The 18,619-nt window shown below is 43.2% G+C and overlaps 1 protein-coding gene across 2 annotated transcripts in view; it reads left to right on the plus strand.

Annotated features, from left to right (window-relative positions):
• Positions 1 to 1,058: 1,058 nt before the first annotated feature.
• The window catches only part of SGPL1 (sphingosine-1-phosphate lyase 1), a 61,620-nt gene continuing 44,059 nt past the window's right edge, over positions 1,059 to 18,619 (plus strand). The window contains exons 1-2 of one of the 2 annotated variants that reach the window (XM_039478124.2): positions 1,059 to 1,239; positions 1,950 to 2,019. In XM_039478124.2, the coding sequence (XP_039334058.1) occupies positions 1,993 to 2,019 (27 nt within the window). In that variant the 5' untranslated portion in view covers positions 1,059 to 1,239; positions 1,950 to 1,992. Of the gene's footprint in view, positions 1,240 to 1,606; positions 1,630 to 1,949; positions 2,020 to 18,619 lie in introns of those variants that run through there. The other variant, XM_074382353.1, reaches the window with a different exon arrangement.

The raw sequence follows: 18,619 nt of genomic DNA on the forward strand, positions 1-18,619 counted from the left end.
ATGATGATGCCCTCATTTTAGTGTCATGGCAACATTTTCCAAGGGGTTGGAATTGGGTACCCTCATTAGCGTCATTTTTGTTTGAGCGATTTCAAGATTCCACCTAGGTGTCATTTAAAAATCTACTGAAAAAATAATCTTGAATGCAGGTCCCTGACCAGTTGGTTCCAGGTCACTGCACCGCCTTCTGCTTCCACTAAAGCAATCCACGACAACATGAAAAAGTCATGGGAAACCTATCTGAGACTTAGTTTTTTCTTTTTCATTTGGGAGCTGGGGGGTCTCGGTATGTTGTGCAGGCTGATCTAGAACTCTTGGGCTCAGACAATCCTCTGGCCTCAGCCTCCCAAAGTGCTGGGATTACCGACGTAAGCCACCGCACCCAGCTGAGACTTAGTTTTTTTGGTCCGGAAATGAAGGTGACCTTTGTGCTCCCTGTGAGCCCTTGCGCTTGCGCGTAAGATGATTCCCAGCACTGCTCATGAAAAGTAGTAGTGATGGCCGAATAGTCTCTGCTCTCCATTTTTTTTCCGAGGGTGGTTGTGGAGGGGAGGCTGGGGATGGCATTTCCATTAAATGAGCTTCCATGTTGCTTTTCTTCACGCACCACTGACCTCGATGGAAAAATGAAGTCCCCGTCCCAGGAAAGAGACAGGTCTTGGGATTTTGATGCATGAGAAAGGTCAAATGCCTTGCTCATTCATTAAAAACCCAAAACCTTCCTCTAGAGACCTAACTCTGTGGCTGTTTTGGATTAGTTCGTACAATGCCCTGCAGGCCTACTCTCTCAGAGAGTTCCAAGTGGCCAAATGTGACCAGAAAGTGTTTTTTTAAAAGCAGGCTGGAAGAGAAGTTGGTGAACGCCAGGATCCCACAGCGACCCCCAGGACGGCCTGGTTGAGACAGTCACCGGAGGGCCTGCGTGCAGCCTGCTGCCTGGCCAGTAGGCGGCGCGCACACGCCGTGGGGCCCGGGGTCCGGGCGTGCGCGCGGCCGGTGGCAGCGGGGCCGCGCACGGCGGGGTCCCGGAGCCAGGCCGGCGCCCGAAGCCATTTCCGGGAGGGGCGGGGCCGGCGGTAGCCGGGCCTCGAATCCTGGCGGCGGCGGAGGCGACCTGGGAGCCCAAATCCTTTGGCTGCCGAGTCGGTCGCGCGCAGAGGTGGACGTGGGAGGTGGAGCTGCCAGGCGTGAGAGAGTGCTCGAGAGAAGGAGACTGGAAGCTGGTTCCGGCGTGAGGAGGTGGAGGGACCGCCGCTTGCTCTGGGGGCGGGGAGGGTCGGGATGGAGGCGCCGCGGGGTGAGAAGAGGACGGAGGCCGGGGGCGCGCAGAGGCATGGGGCGGCTGTGGCCAGGGCGGAGGCGGGCGGAAGGCGCGGGCACCGGCCGCCGAGGTCTGAGTGAGTGGACGGCATGCGGGCGCGGGGCTGCGGTGGGGGCGGGCCTGGAGCCCACTCCTGCCGCCTGAGTAGGAGTGGGCGTGGGCAGCCAGGGTTTGCTGGTCCTCCAAAGGGAGGGGAGGCCAGCGAGGAGGGAGGCGTGACGACGGGAGCGAGGCCGGGCTACTTCGGAAGGGAGTGCGGAGGAGGCAGGACCCTGGCACTCTCAGGACCCCGGCGCACCTCAGCCCGGGTTAGGTGGCCTGGGCTGGGCTCTGGGCTTCCCACCCTGATCGCGCGTAGACGGGGCGTCTCCCCTGGTATCCACCTGGGTGGAATGCTTTGTGGGAGTCTGGGTCTGGATTCGTTTCATCAGCTGTGGGAGGGAAACCTAGTTGCAGCAGGATTTTGATTCGCTAGTCTGGTGCAGGGGGTGGAGTGTAATATCTGGGAGTGAAATCTGAGCCTTCAAAGGAGGGGGAGAACCCTAACTTGGCTACTCTGGCGAATCTAGGCGGGCCGGTGAGACAGTTTAAAGCTCTAGAAGTAAACAAACCTGGTTCCCTTTTACAGATTCTGAAGAAGGGGAGCACGGAGAGGAGGCGGAACGAGGAAGATGCCTAGCACAGACCTTCTGATGTTGGTGAGCCTTTTGCAGACATCCTCCTGGTTCCAAGGCACTTGTCTCAGTTTTTTTAGTTCAAAGGATCCCAGTGTGTAGATTGCACCTCTGATGCTTGCTTTTGGTAGCTGAGCATTTCTGCCAACTTTTATTTTGTTTTGCTGTGTTTCTTTTTGGAGACGGAGTCTCACCGTTGCCCAGGCTGGAGTGCAGTGGCGCGATCTCGGCTCACCGTGTGACCTCCACCTCCCAGGTTCAAGCGACTCTGCTGCTTTAGCCTCCTAAGTAGCTGGGATTCCAGGCGCTTGCCACCATACCCGGCTAATTTTTGTATTTTTAGTAGAGATGGAGTTTCGCCATGTTGGCCAGGCTGATATCAAACTCTTCGCCTTAAGTGATCCACTGGCCTTGGCCACCCAAAATACTGGGATTTGCCACGCCCAGCTAATTTTTGTATTTTTAGTAGAGACAGGGTTTCACCATGTTGGCCAGGCTGGTCTTTAACTCCTAGTCTCAGGTAATCCACCCGCCTTGGCCTTCCAAAGTGCTGGGATTACCGCCAAGCTCAGCCAACCACCTTTTATTTTGGATGAATGATCAGGGTGAATAAATGGCCGAATTAAATATATCAATACAGTATATGTAGAACTTAAAACATTGAAAAATCTTTTTCAAGATTCTTTTTTTTTTTTTTTTTTTTAAATAAATGAGACAGGGTCTTGCTATGTTGCTCAGCCTGGAGTTCAGTGGCTGTTTACAGGCATAATCATAGCTCACTGCATCCTGGAACTCCCACTTCAAGCGATCCTCTTGCTTCAGCCTCTGGAGTAGCTAGGACTAGGAGCACGAGCCACCTCTCCTGGCTTTCTTTTTCTAATTATTGCAGTTTGAATCCCTCCCTTTCCATACTAACAGAGCAGATTTGAAACCTCTGTTACTACATTTTATCAGGGTCTGTCATATATTAGTTCATCTTGAGTGTTTGTCTTCCAGATTAGAGTTATGGTTCCCTGGCAGGCAGGTATCATGTCTACTTTTTTAGAGATGAATAAACACCTAGCATGGTGCTCTGAATATAGTAAGTGCTTAACAAATGCTTGTTGGATTGAACCAGTCTGTATTTAAGTTTTTTTGTTGGGCAGAGAGGTATGCCTGTTTTAGAGGCTGTTTCGTCGCCTCCTGAGATCTTTCTGTGCTGTTGTACTGAGCAGGGAAGAATAGTGTTGCTAAATGTGTGTTTACCAAAATGACATTTTATTTTTGGGACATTTATGATTCTTCATAGGCTTTTCAGTGTGAGAATTGGGAATTCATAGCTGTGAAATGGTGATATAGAAAAAGTGTCCGGGTTTAGTTTTTTTTTGTTTTTTGTTTTTTTTTTTGAGGTGGAATTGGCTCTTGTTGCCCAGGCTGGAGTGCAATGGCATGATCTCCGCTCACCGCAACCTCTGCCTCTCGAGTTCTTCAGGCGATTCTTCAGCCTCAGCCTTCCGAGTAGCTGGGATGACAGGCGCACGCCATCATGCCTGGCTAATTTTTGTATTTTTAATAGAGATGGGGTTTTGCCATGTTAGCCAGGGTCTCAAACTCTTAACCTCAGGTAATCGACTGCCTCGGCCTCCCAAAGGGCTGGGATTACTTAAAGGTATGAGCCACTGCACCCAGCCAAGGATTTTTTTTTTTGTTTGTTTGTTTTTTAAATAAGTCACTTTTCTCAGTGCAAAATCAGTGATTTAAAAACCATTCATTTCTCTCTTTTATCTCACTATCCCAGAGGGCGGGTTGGTATCAGTGGGAAACTGGCAAAAACTAGTAGTGAGGTTTTCTTATGCTCAGTGCTGACATTGTAGTGGCATAATCTGTAAGGTCTGCAGGGGGAATAGAGAAGAGAGAAAGTAAGTTTTGATCCATTGCATTGTGATTTGAGGCGGGGAACTAGGATGATTTTAGGTTGTGTGAGAGACATAGGTGAATACTTAGATTATCCACAGATCCCAATAAAAAGTTCATCGAAAATGGTTTCTTGCCCCAAATTTCATGGATTTTTAATGAATAGCCATATAGGACTTAAAATTCTTATTAAGAGAGCATCGTGTTAGAAATACTGGAAATTATAAATAAGCAAAAGGAACAGGGATTTGTTAATCCCCCCTATCTCCTACATCCCCCTTCATTCTCCTCTACCCACCCCACCCCCAGAGTAATTTATCACCCAGAAATAACAGCTGTGAGCATCTTGGATAGTTAATGCAGAGTGAGTTGTAGTAATTGACAGTTTCTGTTTTTCCTCTTATAGGTGGATATGTTTATGTAAATTATAGGTTCTTATATGTAAGTAGGATATTTCCCCATGCACAGAGATGTGCCTATTACTTCTAGGGCCTATGTGTTAGTTTAATAGAGCAATGACTGCTTTTACTCAGAATATTATCTTTGGAATCAGTTTTGTTTTGAGGTATTTGTCTGGCTGTTGCCACCACCTTTTTTGACTTCCTCACCTGTTAATCTAGAATGTTTAGGAGTGTTGCTTTGCTTGTTGCTGTAAGGAATTAATTCACATAGATGCGAGTGGCCCTAGACAGTCACCACTTTCTGAAGAAAACATACATGCTGCATGAAGTACCTTCACTGGAAAAGCTATCATTCATTCCATGATTGTAATGTATAATACTATTTGGGACTAAATGGTGAAGAACCAGTGACCAAGGCTGGGTTTTCAGTGGCACACTAAATCATCATTGTATGAGGTGTTTCTCAGTTATGTAAGATGCGTTCTTGACCCTCCCAACTGGGACGGAAGGACCTAAGTGAATGAAAAAACCTCAGTGCAGTGTAGCATCTCAGAATTAGAAACAATCTTAGAAGTCATGTGATGCAGCTTCTTTTTTTTGGAGGCAAGGTCTCACTCCGACACCCAGGTTGGAGTGCAGTGGCGTGATCTCAGCTTACTGCCTCCTTGATCTCTGGGGCTCAGATGATCCTTCCACCTCAGCTTCCTGAGTAGCTGGGACGACAGGCGCATGCCACCACCCCTGGCTGATTTTTGTATTTTTTTTGTAGAGATGGTATTTTGCCGTGTTGCCTAGGCTGGCATCTAACTCCTGGGCTCAAGGGATCCACCTGTCCTCCTTGACCTCCTAAAGTGCTGGGATTACAGGCATGAGCCACAGCACCTGGCCTGTGATGTGGCTTCTTATACCCGAGTCTTTTGAAGAGTGTCTCTGATAAGTGGATATCCAGTCTTCCATCTTTTCTGCTAATGGAATAAGTGAGCAGAAGCTAGAAAACAATACTAGGTGGATTTAGGAATAGTATTGTTAACTCCAATAGCTAACATTTATTCAGCATGTATTACATGTTAAGTGTAATACTGTACTTAATTTTCACAAAAACCTTCTGGCATCCTTCTTTTATAGATGAAAAACTAGGCTTATAGAGGGTAACTATAGCAGTTGAGTGGTGGAGCCAAGTTTGGCCTCAGTTGGTCTAACTTCAGATCCTTCCCTCTTACCTACTTTGTGTGCTTACCCTTGGTAAGGGCAGAGGTTGCTGACCATTGTGACTGATGGGAGGGGGTCTGTGTGGAGCAGATGGAGTAGGATGGCTCTGGCCTCTAGGGGGCACTTTGGGAATGGGGGTCTGGGGGAGGAGGGAATCTTTTTTTTTCTAGTGTAGTCTTATCTGAAAATACATGTTTTATTAAATCTTGTTTATTGGGTTGGGCGTGGTGGCTCATGCCTGTAATCCCAGCACTTTGCGAGGCTGAGGCGGGCAGAGCCCTTGAGGGCAGGTGTTCTAGATCAGCCTGGCCAACATGGCGAAACCCTGTCTCCACTAAATATACAAACATTAGCTGGGTGTGGTGGCGCACGCTTGTAATCCTGCCTACTCGGGAGGCTGAGGCAAGAGAATTGCTTGAACCTGGGAGGTGGAGGTTGCAGTGAGCTGAGGTTGTACCACTACGTTTCAGCCTGGGCAACAGAGCGAGACCGTCTCAAAACAAAAACACACAAACCAAATTGTGTTTTATGTTCCTTTATATGGCATTTAAGTTGTTATATTGAAATTTTAAAATCTGTGTGGGCAGGTATAGTGTTACAATCTTTAAATGTCATTTCAGAGTAGCAAAAGGGCATTAAAGAATATTTGTTATAAAAAGAGGGCATTGGGTCATAGGGTTGAAAACTACTTGTTTGGACAATGTGCTGTGAGAGAAAACCTGGAGATGACCTGGAGGCCACGTGTAACAAGCCTTGAATCTGGACTGAAGGGCTCGGGCTGTCAGCCGTCAGTGAGTTCCTGTCTTCAATTTTGTTCTCATTTGACGAGGACAGTTTGCTTGCCTTTTTCCATTTGCGCATATGTGACATGTAGTAGACCGTAGTACTTTCCACCTGTGTCTCATAGAGAATAAAAGGAGTGAGTGTGTTCATCTGCTGAGAGTTTCGATGATGTCAGAGGGAATTCAAGTCAGGTAGTTTTGTGGCAGCCTTTCTCCCCCTTGGCAACCATTCTTTTTATTCATACTCTCCTCTTTGGTGCTAGAGGTGGTATCACTTTGCAAGTTGCCAAATACTTGTAGTTTTTAAGGAAAAGGTACTTTATAAAGCCAGGTCTACCCCTTAGTTGGCTTTTTTCTCTTCCCATCAAAAAAGGATGACTAAATTAGCTGGTATTCATAGATGAAGCAAGGTTAGCATGTGCAGCCTGGTGGTGCTAGGTGGGGTTTGAGTGATAATTGCTTATCATGGCAGTGGTTCTTGACCAGGGGCAATTTTGCTCCCCCACCCCCACCCCGGGGACATTTGGCAATGTCTAGAGACTTTTGGGTTATCATACCTGATGAGTTCTGCTGGCATCTAGTAGGTAGAGGTTAGGGATGCAACGAAATACCCTACAATGTACACAGTCTCCCGAACCAAGAATTATCTGGCCTAGAATGTCAGTAGAGCTGAGGTTGAGAAACTGGTCTGGTTTCTTACCATAGATACCTACATATCTGTGTAGTCTGTGCTTTCTTATGGGCAGGAGATTGATTCTTTTCTTGGACGTTAACGTGTCTTTAGTGTCTCACTTGGGGTTATTCTGTGCATGGGTCAAGCCTTGCTGCTCCGGAATATACATTGAAGAGTGTGCAGTGTGCATGATCTTCTATAGCAGTGCATAATTCTTAAGAAATGCTTTCCTTTGCAGCATTTCTGCACCACTCTTGTTTTGCAAACAGCAGGCTTCCCTCAGTTTTGTTTTTGGGTTCAAAAATTGAATCTTTCCAGGTCCCCGAGCCTCTTTATCTTTGACTCATGAATCTTTTTCAGGGATGCTTGCTTTTTGAATCTCAAGGGGGATTTAAGTAATAAACTGAAAAAGTGACCTTCGGAGCTCTGTTCTATTATTAGAGCCTCGTGTCTCCTTTGTAGGATTTGCTAGAAGAAAGGGAAGATTCACTGGGATGGGTAGATAGGACATTAAAAAGTTGCTTGACGTTTGAGTGGCCATTGTAGGATGAGCACTGTACTTGGCATTCTCCTCATGTTATAAGTGAAACAGATCTATAATAATTTTTCACAGCTTTTGGTTTAAAGGAAAAGGGAGTTCTAAACAGAATCCAAATCCCAGTATTTGATTTAGCTTTTTAGTCTATGTGTCAGGATTTTTTAGTGATATTTGCCTTCTTAATTAGGTCTTACCCAATCTAATATTATATACAGTTTGTACACATTGGTGGCAGAATTGAGAATCAGCCTGTGGTTAAGAATTTCCAAAGGGAATTGATGTGAGTCAGTCTGTATGTGTAAACCTACAGAACGCAATTACTGAGAGAAAAACCGTGCTGTGGGAGAAGGGGTGATAGGGGCCCTCTGAGAAGATGGAATAGTGAAGGCTGTGAGTAGTTTGTGGATATATCAGTCATATCTTGGCATACTCCAGCAGCATACTGGGGGATCAAGGGACTATTTACAAGGCTGAGCAGGTTTAAGGAAAACATCTAGGTGAAACATCTAGGACTAGCTAGCAACAGGAGAGCCATTATCACTCTTAAGCCTGTGAGAGGGCAAGGAAGGGAGTCGTTTCTGGAACTGTGAGAGAGTTGAGTTGAAGGAGAAGGTAACCTGTAGGAATCCCAACCAGTGACCCAGCAGGAAGGAAATCAAGGGGAATAAATACTTCAAAGTCTTTTCCTACCCTCTGATCTGCTGTAGCCTCCCATTGGTCTAACCCAGCTGGAAACCAGAGGTTAAGAAGTCTGGTTGATACAGGTCAGAGGGTTATATCCGGAGGCACGTGGCAGAGCTGGAAAAGGCTAGGCGGAGGATCTGGAGTAGGAGATCATCTGGAGGGGAGAACACCGAGCATGCTGGAGTTCAGGTCAAGTTCGTCTTAAAAGGCACAAGTGAGGAGATAATTATGGAACAGAAGCTTGAGGTGGAGAGGATATGGATTGCTATAGAAAGGGCGTGTTCTCACTGATTGTAGCAGGATAGATTGAGGGGCACACAGTTGCCACAGCTTTGACAAGCCCAGATCTGCTTTGTTCCAGTAGTAGCCTTAGAATCTTAATTGCTTGAAGGGCCTTTAGAAGTTCTGCAGTCCAGCTTTCTTGCTGCCTAGGGATCGCTCTACTCCCTGTCAGGAGTGAGTGCCACATACTTTCTCAGGGAGTTCTTTACACTGTTGTTCAGCTTTACTTTTTATTTTTTATTTTTTATTTTATTTATTTATTTTTTTTTTGAGACGGAGTTTCGCTCTTGTTACCCAGGCTGGAGTGCAATGGCGCGATCTCGGCTCACCGCAACCTCCGCCTCCTGGGTTCAGGCAATTCTCCTGCCTCAGCCTCCTGAGTAGCTGGGATTACAGGCACGCACCACCATGCCCAGCTAATTTTTTTGTATTTTTAGTAGAGACGGGGTTTCACCATGTTGACCAGGATGATCTCGATCTCTTGACCTTGTGATCCACCCGCCTCGGCCTCCCAAAGTGCTGGGATTACAGGCTTGAGCCACCGCGCCCAGCCAGCTTTACTTTTTAGAAAATTTTTCTTGTGTCCAGATCACTGAATGCATCAGCTGGAATTAGGTTTGAGTGTGTATAACAGAAAAACCTAAAGTAATAGGTATTTTTTTAAAGATATAAATGTGTTTCTTTAAAGTAAGGGAAAACTGGCCAGCACGGTGTCTCATGCCTGTAATTCCAACACTTTGGGAGGCTGAGGTGGGCGGATCATTTGATGCCAGGAGCTCAAGACCTGCCTGGGCAACATGGTGAAACCCTGTCTTTATTAAAAATACAAAAATTAGCTGGGTGTGCTGGTGGGCACCTGTAATCCCAGCTACTTGGGAGGCTGAGGCAGGAGAATCACCTGAACCAGGGAGGTGGAGGTTGCAGTGAGTTGAGGTTATGCCATTGCACTACAGCTTGGGTAACAGAGTGAGACTGTGTCTCAAAAATAAATAAATAAGATAAATAAAAAAAATAAAATAGGACATTAAAAAGTTTATTTATTTATTAGAAATAAATAAATAAAAATAGGACATAAAAATAAAGAGAAAACAGGAATAGGCAGTACCTAGCTGGTAAGGCCATTCCTGGGTTTTTGGGGCTCCAGGCTGCTCTGTCTTGTCATTCCACTATCAGCAGTGCATCCCCTCCTGGCCAGGGTAGCTGCCTGGGGTTCCACCTGTCAGGTTCATGTTTCATTCATGAAGAGGAAGAGGAAAGGGAGAAAGAAGGCCTTGCCTTTCTTTTATAATTAAAAATTCGTTTGGAATTTATTATATGTGCAGAAGAGTATAGAAAGCACATATCTGCATTTTAATGAACAATAATAAAGAAAACAATGATACCAGATTAGGAAATAAAACATTTACCTCTAACTCCATACACTTCACTCTGTTACGTATATTTCCTTCCTTCCCCTCAAGGGATAACCACTGCCCTGACTTTCAGAATAATTATTCCCTTGCCTTTTCAAAAATAGTGTTAACCACCTGTGTATGCATCCTAAGTTTAGTTTGTTTTTTTTAAACTTGATTTACATGGATGTATATGTATTTTTATTTTTGCGATTTTCCCATGTTGCTCAGTGTTCATGAGATTCATCCATGTTATTGCATGTAGTTTAAGTTCATTCATTTTCATTGCCGTATGTATAGTATTGTGTGACTAAACTGCAATCATTCATTTGACTTATAATTCATATTTGGGTTGTTTCTATTTTGAGGCCTTTTCAAACATTACTGTTATGAACTTTCTTATATAACAAGTGATTACAAGTGCAAGAGTTTTTCTGAGATTTATGCCTGGAAGTGGAATTGCTGATTGTAAAGGCATGCATCCCTCACTTCACTAGACACTGCTAAACTTTTCTAAAAAGGCCAGTACAATTTATACCACTATCAACAATATATGAGAGTTCTTATTTCCACCCAACTGGCAAACCTGATATTTATAAAGTTGCTTTTGCCAATCTAGTAAGCTGGTAAATCTGATTGTAAATCTTGATCTGCATTTCCTGATAAGTGATGTGATTAAGTACCCTTTTAAGTGTTTACCAACCACTTGGATTTTCTGTTTTGTGGCTGCCTCTTCAAGTCATATGCCTTATCAGTTATTTCTCCTTTTTAGTTCTATTATTATTAGATTTTGCTGTATATATGCTGACGTTTTGTTACTAGGTGCATTCAGATTTAAAATGGTTACATTTTGTAAGTTGAGCTTTTCATATAATTTGCCTGTTGTCATAACATAATATAGCAGCATCAGCTTTTTGTCATGAAATAGGAAACTGCAAATGCATGGTGAATGAATGAGCTGCCTGTCAGTATAGGCAGAAACTACAGAACAATCCTCCTAGCCCATTATTCAGGCTTTATGTATCAGTGATTTGTTCTGTTATTTCGTACAGCGAATGAGTCATTTTTGAGTTTAAAAAATCATAGGGCTTTCTTTTTTGAGCCCCAATTTGCATACAGTAAAAGACACAGATCTTAATTGTGCAGGACAGTTAATATTTATTTATGAATATACTCCCCAGATCAAGATATTAAACATTTCCAGCACTCCAGCCAGCTTATGCCCCTTCCCAGTTGATACCTACCGAAGGTAATCATTCTTCTCACCACATGTTAGTTTTGCTGATTTTGAACTTTACGTAAAATGGAAACATACAGTAGATGGTCTTTTATGAGTTGCCTTTTTGCTCAGCATTGTGTCTGTGAGATTCAGTCATGTTCTTAGGTAGCACTAGTTTTTCTTTCTGATTGCTGTGTAGTGTTAAACAGTGTATAACTTTATTGTGACTAATTCTTTAGTTGTAGTGCATTTATGCTTCCAATTTTTTGGCTATTGTGAATGACAGTGCTGCCTTCTTGAATATGTCTTGGTAAACATAAAATGTAAATAGAGTTCTTGTATGGTAATATGTACTGCCAAACAGATTTCTAAAGTGGTTGTACTAATTTACACTCCCAGAGAGTTTTTATATATAACTTCTGGATTTAGCTTTGGGCAACAGATGTTAAATTTCTGTCATCTGCTTACCACACATGGAGGAGAGCCCTGAGAACTCTTTCCTGAAGTTGTATAGGCACTTTTATTTTATTTTTTATTTTTATTTTTTCTGTGATAGGGTTTCACTCTGTTGCCCAGGCAGGAGTACAGTGGTGCAATTATGGCTCCCTGCAGCCTTCAACTCTGGGGATCTAACCATCCTCATTGAGAAGCCTCAGGTTCCCAAAGTGCTGGGATTATGGGTGTCAGCCACCATGGCTAGCCTGTACAGGCAGTTTTAAAATGTGAAATGCCCTTCCTTTTCTGTAATTTTCCTGGAGAGTAAAGCCTACTGCATTCTTGTTTATCTAGTCTATAAATATTAATACACGTTTGATGGGAACAAAGCAACCTTATGAGTATGAAAAGGGCCCTGTTAAGGGCAGAATTTAAAATATTTGTAGTAGTTAATTCTCAGGTTAAAATCGTAATCTTCTAGAATGCTTTAGATTCTAAGTGACTGTTGTAGTATAGTTACACTTTATACTCAGTATCAGGGGACCATGTTGTTTGAAGGCTTTCGCTGAAGCATTTAATTCCATTCTTTTGAATTCATTTCAGCAGATGGGTCTAAAAAGTAATCAATAATTCTGTGTTGAGTTCCATTCTTAATGGCACTGAGTCTTTGAGACAATTGAGGCAAATTGAAAATTCTGTTTTTATATTCTTCCAAAATGGGATGTAAGGCAAATATAAGGATGCCATGGTAAGTCTGCTCCTTGTCCGGCTGTACTGGGTCAGAGTGGAAGAAGGCCTAGGAGTCTGTTACTCAGTCCTTTCTGAAAATGTTTTCAACTACTTTCCCAAGAGTCATGACCACAGCAGTCAACAGTCTGTTTGGCTGAGGGAAAACATACAGGTTTATGATCTGTAAAGATAGTAACTGATTTAATCCTGTTTTTTAGGTAGGCCAGAGGGCACTCGCAACCTTCTGATTGATTTAGTAGATTGTTGAGGGTTGAGTTGACTTAACATCTTTCTTATAAAAATGAGGAACAGCTTGTTATTAAGGTGTTTTATTACCACCATCTGTAAGAAAATACAATGTAGGTATGGGAATCAAACTACTTAAAAGCCTCTCCCAGCTCCTTTGTGACTGTGACAGTTGCTTTTCCTTATTGCTTATTGACGAGAAAAGGAAAAGGTTTATCAGATAATTCAGGTTCACTGAATATTTAATGATTGTTTATTATCTGAAGTCATTTCCTTATTACCTTATCTCATTTAATATTCACAACAACCCTGTGAGTGGATGGTGGTATCTTTTTTTTGCTTCTGAACTTTTTGTTGAATTATCCCAATGGCATCTGTTTTTGCAGATGAGCAAAATCCAGCTGCATAGAGGTTTCGTGTTGTGCCACACATCAGACAGCTTCTAAGTGAGAGCTAAAATTGGAGCCCAAGGTTTTGATGACCAGTCCAGACTTTGTAGGACACCACAGCGGCCTCTCTGTAGAACACATTAACATGACTGAAAGAGTCCACAAGAGCAGTGGTGCGGTGTCAGTTCAAGGGAGTACACCAAGGTCACTGTCCTTTTCAGATATCTGGGTAGTTGCTATAGTGTGTGCTTAGGAATTGCTGAAAAAAAATATATATATATATTCTTTAAAAGTTACATCGTTTTGGTAGTTAATAATCCTGATTATAAATTCTTAAAAACATACCTTTGGACAAGTTATTCTTAGGTAGTTATGGTTGCTTTCATTTGGAGTCCAGAGCTTTACTCTCTTATTTCTGGTATTGCAATTTCTGCTGTCCTTGGCCCATTTAGAAACTTTTTTCAGAAGGCCTTTTAAATTTTATTTTTTATTAAAAGAAAGCCTGTGAATCCAAAGAATGTTAGGTGGTTGTTCTTAGCTGAGGGGACATTTGGTGAACACAGATGGAATTGCGAGGTCATGATGCTTCCTTAAGTGTGCTGCTCTCACAGTTGTGCAGCCGTCCCCACGATCAATTTTAGGATGTTTTCCAAAGAAACCCAGTACTCAGCAGTCACTTCTTTATTTCCTTCCCTCCGGTCCTCGGTAGCTACCAGTCTACTTTCTATAGATCTACTTAGTCAGGACACTTTATGTAAATAGAATCATACAGTAACTATATGGTCTTTCCTGATTGACTTTTTTCACTTAATGTTTTTGAGGTTTATCCATGAGGTAGCATGGATCAGAACTGCACTCGTTTTTATCGCAGGTACGGGGCTTTTCCTACAGAATTTTAAGTAATGGATATGTCTCACAGTGTCTCTTGTTCTTACCTACTTGGGCTTACTTTACTTATATAGGACCTTTTGTCATATCGAGGCTATTTCTGTGATTTACTGTAGAACAGAAGTTATTAACTAGGGAACATGGACTGCCTTTAGGATGTCTTGAATTCTTCCTAATTACATAAGATTTTATGTTCACAAGCATTTTCTGGGGGTTGGAGGAGTCTGGGGAACAGTGAAGATCTCTAGCTTTTGTTAAAAGGTAATTTTCAAAAAGTAAAATCCTGACTCTCATACAGATATAAAATGAATGTACGTTGAAGATTTTATTTTACTCCAAAAGAGGAAACCAGGCAGATGTTATAACTAGTTCAAAGGAGAAGTCCAAAGAGCTGCTCATTTATAGATCAGGAATATGAAATGAATGTGCAGATGGAGGCAAAATTACCATCTCTCGTACAGAGAGGAAAGTCAGCTGAACCCTCACCTGATAAGGCAGAATTTGCGTATTTAGAGATGGAGATAAGTTTGCATTGCTGTCAGTTATCTACAGCTTTCATAGTTGTAAACAGCCTTCTCGTAATCAGAATCTGGTAACCCGGAGGGGTGTCCCAGATAATGCATAATTTTTCCTTGGAAGCCATAGGGAAGAACTCTCTCAAAAGGTGTTTTTTCTCTACTCTCATACCACAACATTCAACACAGAAGACTTCTGTGACCAAGCGTGTGGGTTATTTCCCCCCACACTAAGCAGCAGACATCACTGGAGGTAGCATCAGATCCCATGGGTTGAGGGCTCGGTCCCCAAGACTCCCTCACCCCCAACCTGTCTCAAGTCTGGTCCTTTGAAATGTCTGACTGACTGTCTGCAGGGTGAGGTTCCCACCACCTCTTCTTTGGGTTTGATTAATTTGCTGTAACAGTTCACATAGGGAAACATTTAACTTAAGTTGACAGGTTTATTTTAAGGGATATTGCAAAGGTTACAGTTGAAGAGATTCATGGGGTGAGGCATAGAGGAAGGGGTTCAGAGCTTCCATGCCCTCCCTGCATGTGCCACCTTCCGGGAACTGCCATGTGTTCAGCTGTCTGGAAGTGCTCTGAACCCTGTCATTTTGGGTTTTTATGGAGGCTTCATTACATAGACAGGATTGACAACCATGTAGAAATGTGACTGGACACAGGGGGCATGACCTCATGCTAACAGGCTGACCAGAAACCCAGCAAGGCCTGTCTGTTTAGGTTCTCCTGGGCCTTTCTGTGCAGTCTTTTCTCCAGAATATGGGGCACGACCCTCTTAGGAATGAACATTTTTTGACCCACGATTGGACTAGAGTCTTGCCTTAAGGCTGGTAAAAGGAAAGGAGAAGGTCGAGAGAGATTCTGTTTCCTGAGGCCCATAGTGCCCCAGCATTTTAACAAAAGACTGTAACAAGGGCTCTGGGGGTCATGAACCAGGAACCATGGATGTAAACCAATGTATACATAGAACATCACAGAAGCACACTTTCCCCCTCACTTTCTTTCTTTTTTTTTTTTTTTTTTTTTGAGACAGAGTTTCGCTCTTGTTACCCAGGCTGGAGTGCAATGGCGCGATCTCGGCTCACCGCAACCTTCGCCTCCTGGGTTCAGGCAATTCTCCTGCCTCAGCCTCCTGAGTAGCTGGGATTACAGGCACGCGCCACCATGCCCAGCTAATTTTTTGTATTTTTAGTAGAGACGGGGTTTCACCATGTTGACCAGGATGGTCTCGATCTCTTGACCTCGTGATCCACCCACCTCGGCCTCCCAAAGTGCTGGGATTACAGGCTTGAGCCACCGCGCCTGGCTCCCCCTCACTTTCAATAGATTATCAAAAAGTCTGAAAGTCTTCCAAATATTAATTGTAAATTAAATTTACTCAGCTTCTTACTTCAGCTTTTAAAAGTAGGTCCTTGGTATTTTCAAAGGTGCATTTTCCATAGGGTGTTTATATAGGTTGAAGGTCAGAGACCCAGGGATAGGTCCCTGCTTATTCTTTTGAGCAGGTTTACGTGTTGGGAATCTCCAGAGAAATAGCTTTAGTTGGTTACACTTCTCAGCAAATATTTAATATTTCTCAACTCTTAGAGCAGTGTGACTGTTGTAGGGAAGGAATTTCTATAAATGGTTATGAAAGGTCATAAGTGTCTTAACTTTGTGACAAGGATAGAAAATTCTCTTAGTAAGATACGTATGGGACGGGAGAAGTCAGCTAACCTCTGCCCTTCGCTCAGAGAAGTTAGGACTTCTTTCTGACTTAGCCACATTCCATGTGCAAATTTGTATATTTTCCCCCTCATATCTTACCTGCTTGCCTTAGGCTGGGAGGACAAAATCTGTAATTGCTCTTACCTCTGTGTCCCTTACTGTGTGTTCCTCTGCTTATTAAATTTAGTTTTATGTATTTTAGTCTCTCTACTAGTATAAGCTCCCCCTGGTTCTTTAAAAAATGCATTTCAGAAGAGAGGTGCTGAGAATTATACTAGGTGGATCTAGCATGTGCCTTCACTTGATGCCTTGTCCTGACCACAAGTGAATTAATAAAAGTGACCATTTAGCAGTGTTTCGGGCTCAGCATTTAGGAGCTTAGAAGCTTTGGTTTTCCATGAGTGCATTTCTGATGACTTGAGAACATTTCATATTTGTGTCTTTTCTGTGGCCAAGATGGTTTTGTTATTTCAGGGGCGGAAAGATGCTTTGCCTGAATACTTCTGTGCTAAGTGTGGAGCAATTTAGTGCTTGGGGGATAGTACTGTGCATACATACCTGATAAGGCATGGCTAGAAGGGAAAGTATAGACTCTTAAGTTCTTTGAGACGAACTCCTCAGATGCTGGATCTCTTGACTCAACGTAGTGGAATTTTGGGGGAAGTATGTGGTTGGCTTTTTGTCTCCTAAGAAATGATGATTCAGTTTCCTCAGATGTTTCTCACAGTCGCTACTGTTGCTTGGAATGGCTGTTTGGTTTTGTTGCTCAATTCTTACTTCTTTAACAACCCAAGGGAATTTTCCCTTTGGGGTTGTGATCTGTTTTTAATGATAAACTTTACTTCCTTTTGAGGCTCTGAAGACAGTAGTGTTTTCTTACCTGTTTACTTTGCACTTTGAAGTTCTGTAGACTGTAATATGAAAGAAAATTAGATTAAGTTAGCATTGCTTTCTTTTTCTTTTTCTTTTTTTTTTTTTCTTTAGGGCAGAAGTTGGTAAGAATCAATATACTAACTCTGAGTCTCTTCTGTATTTTTTAACTTCACTCCCTAATCTGAGGCTCAGTCCTTAGGGTAACACTTGATCTTAAAACTCTTATGGCAGTGGGTGAACTGGGTAGAACAGATTTTTCTTTTTCTCAACAGCCCATTCCTACTTTAAATCTCAGATTTATGGTCCTTCTAGAAAAAATATTAAGTGTTGAGTAGTTCAGGAAAACACATAACAAATTCTTTCTTCTTTGCAGGATTGTGGGGTAGAAGATTTTGATTTTTGTTAATATCTGGCCAAAGAATAAATATAAGCCAGGAACAACGAATTGATATCTAGTAGAGTGACGTGACTGGGCCCTCACTGTTAACCAGGGAAGCTTGGTGGATCTTTTCCCTACTACTTGAATGCCAGCTTGGTGATGGGGTGTCAGTAGTGTAAGTCAACTCTTGGGTCATTTTTTTTTTTTTTTTGAGACAGAGTTTTACTCTTGTTACCCACGCTGGAGTGCAATGGTGCGATCTTGGCTCACTGCAACCTCCGTCTCCTGGGTTCAGGCAATTCTCCTGCCTCAGCCTCCTGAGTAGCTGGGATTACAGGCACGTACCACCATGCCCAGCTAATGTTTTGTATTTTTCGTAGAGACGGGGTTTCACCATGTTGACCAGGATGGTCTTGATCTCTTGACCTCGTGATCCACCCGTCTCGGCCTCTCAAAGTGCTGGGATTACAGGCTTGAGCCACCGCGCCCGGCAGTGGGTCATTTTTTAATAAAAGAAAAGGTTGAGGAAGAGAAGGGATTCTTAAGTAGGGTTGACTATCAGAATCACCCGAGGGAGGTTTACAAAATGCACATTCCTGGGTTTCATTCTGTACTCAGTGACACTCTGAGTGGGATATTCTGACCCAAGAAGATGATTCATCCAGGAATCATGCTTCTTGTGGTGGTAGGGGGGAACCTGCAGGAGCTGAGGCAAGGATCTGAGGCCTCAGTCTACTCTCATGTAAATATAGAATTAGAAAAGAATTAAAGATATAGTTACCTAGTTATTCCTATATATAATCATAAATAATCACATAGCTATTCACATGTAATCATAAATATATACATATATATAGTCATATAATCTTTAATCTTACTAACAAGTTTCAGGTTAAGAAGTATGGGACTGAAGTGGCATTGGAAAAAGATGTGACCCAAAGGCAAGATGCTCTAAGTCCTCTGTCCTGCCCGCATAAGGGTACGTGCTGGAGGACGCCTCAGCTGTGTGGCAGCACCAGCGCTGTGAAAGCGCCTGCTGTTTAGCCAGCTAGGGAAGGAGACGTCCAAGATGGCTGAGACGTCTCTTTCCTTGGGGAAGTTAGGAAAAAATTCTGCTCTTCCAAGCTCTTGTGGTAGGCCTGGCGGCTGTCAGGGAGGCCCCCAGACATCCGGGGGCTTAACTGTCTCTGTGTGATGCTGTGCTTCAGCGGTCATGTTCCAAGTCTACTCTCATGTTTGCTTCTGTACCTGGTTCCTCTCTTTCTCAAAAGATGAGAATTAGTAATAGTAACATAAATCTTAGTGGCTTTGTTATTTTTTGACAAGTATGAAGAAAGTGCTGATGTCTTAAGTTTTCTCCTCGTCTCAGCTTCTTGAAAATCCTG

The sequence above is a fragment of the Saimiri boliviensis genome, chromosome 12, assembly GCF_048565385.1.
Source record: "Saimiri boliviensis isolate mSaiBol1 chromosome 12, mSaiBol1.pri, whole genome shotgun sequence".
Classification (NCBI taxonomy): Eukaryota; Metazoa; Chordata; class Mammalia; order Primates; family Cebidae; genus Saimiri; species Saimiri boliviensis.